Source organism: Trichosurus vulpecula, chromosome 2 (genome assembly GCF_011100635.1).
Source record: "Trichosurus vulpecula isolate mTriVul1 chromosome 2, mTriVul1.pri, whole genome shotgun sequence".
NCBI lineage: Eukaryota > Metazoa > Chordata > Mammalia > Diprotodontia > Phalangeridae > Trichosurus > Trichosurus vulpecula.
Genome location: NC_050574.1, coordinates 379,252,608 through 379,254,297, shown reverse-complemented (window position 1 = coordinate 379,254,297; position 1,690 = coordinate 379,252,608). Strand labels below are relative to the sequence as shown.

At 44.3% G+C, this 1,690-nt stretch overlaps 1 protein-coding gene across 1 annotated transcript; it reads left to right on the top strand.

Annotated features, from left to right (window-relative positions):
* Positions 1-843: 843 nt before the first annotated feature.
* LOC118839678 (60S ribosomal protein L7a-like) lies at positions 844-1,464 on the top strand. The gene has a single exon (XM_036747188.1). It carries the CDS (start codon positions 856-858, stop codon positions 1,462-1,464), a length of 609 nt encoding a protein of 202 aa, XP_036603083.1. The 5' UTR covers positions 844-855.
* Positions 1,465-1,690: the final 226 nt, after the last annotated feature.

Sequence of the window (1,690 nt, the reverse complement as noted above, 5' to 3'; positions counted from 1 at the left end):
TTGACTCGAATTATCAGATCTTTTGGCAACTGTCTGATTCCTCTCTCGTAATGATCTGTCTCTGCTTTCACCTTCAATACGATAGGCTGTGAGTAAAATCCAGCTTCGTCTAGAGATCGCTCTTGGGATCCCCATTCCTGGCTCAACAGTAACCTCTCTGAGGCATTGCTCCAAATCTCTGGGTCCTCCACCCTGTAGCTTCTGCTTCCAGTCCTCACAGAGACCAGTGCCCTTAGACCATTCTCTTGCAAGGGAGCAATAAGTTACATCCTCCCATCCTGGGACAATCATTTCTTCTTCTAAAGCCCTTCTACCTCTAAATAGAGATCTTATACCTTGCGATCCCATCCTCCTAGTCGCCAAATGTAACAGTAAGGCAATAATAAGAATTTAGAAGATAATTGTCAAAATGCCTATTTAGTTCTGTATCACAAAGTATATGAGACTCTCCACATAGAAGGTAGAAGAAGGTATTCAGACAACAGAGAACCATATCCCACAAGCTATTTATCCAGTCTACCACAGCAGTAAAACATTCCACACACAATATAACAACCTGGAGACTCGCCATCCCAAAACCTCTCCGACCCTCTGCTGGGGTCTTCCCCAAAACAAACCCATAGTACAGCTAAGTCAGCCTGCTCAGATCTAACAGTCACGAGGGCGGCCATTAGCAGCCGTAGCATCTTTCTCTCTCTCAGCATTTCCTGTAACATAACTTCCTTTTCCTGTCAGGAAGCTCCTCCTACCACATGTGTCTTAGGCTTCCTGTGATGTAAGCGGGTCACATGGCCTATTAATGGGTGGGAAAGATCTTCAAATCTAAATTGCTTTTTTCTCGTTCAGCCGGCCAAGATGCCAAAAGGGAAGAAGGCCAAGGGGAAGAAGGCGGCTCCAGCCCCTGCTGTAGTAAAGAAGCAGGAGGCCAAGAAAGTAGTCAATCCTTTGTTTGAGAAGCAGCCCAAGAACTTTGGCATGGGTCAGGACATCCAGCCCAAAAAGGACCTTACTCAATTTGTCAAATGGCCTCGGTACATCAGACTGCAGCGTCAAAGTTCTATCCTTTATAAGCGTTTGAATGTCCCACCAGCAATTAATCAGTTTACCCAGGCTTTGGATCGTCAGACAGCTATTCAACCACTGAAAATGACTCATAAGTATAGACCCAAGATAAAGCAAGATAAGAAGCAAACGCTTCTGGCTCAGGCTGAAGAAAAGGCTGTAGGCAAAGGAGATTTCCCCACCAAGAGACCACCTGTCCTGAGAGCAGGTGTTAACACTGTTACTACCCTGGTAGAAAACAAGAAAGCACAGTTGGTAGTGATTGCACATGACATGGATCCCATTGAGCTAGTGGTCTTCCTATCTACCTTGTGCCAAAAAATGAGGGTTCCTTACTGTATTATCAAAGGTAAATCCAGCCTGGGTCTCTTAGCTCACAAGCATTGCCTTCACACAGGTTAATCCTGAAGATAAGGGAACCCTGGCTAAACTGGTAGGAGCTATCAAAACCAATTACAATGACAGACATGATGAGATCCATTGTCACTGGGGTGGCAATGTTCTGGGTCCAAATTCAGTGGTTCATATTGCCAAGCTGGAAAAGGCAAAAGCTAAGGAACTTGCAACCAAATTGAGCTAAACATGTATTTGATTTTTCCCTACAAAAATAAAAATTTAAACAAAAAAA

What these genes read in the sequence shown, in the direction of transcription:
- LOC118839678 (XM_036747188.1), top strand. Translation starts at nt 856, where the DNA reads ATGCCAAAAGGGAAGAAGGCCAAGGGGAAGAAGGCGGCTCCAGCCCCT.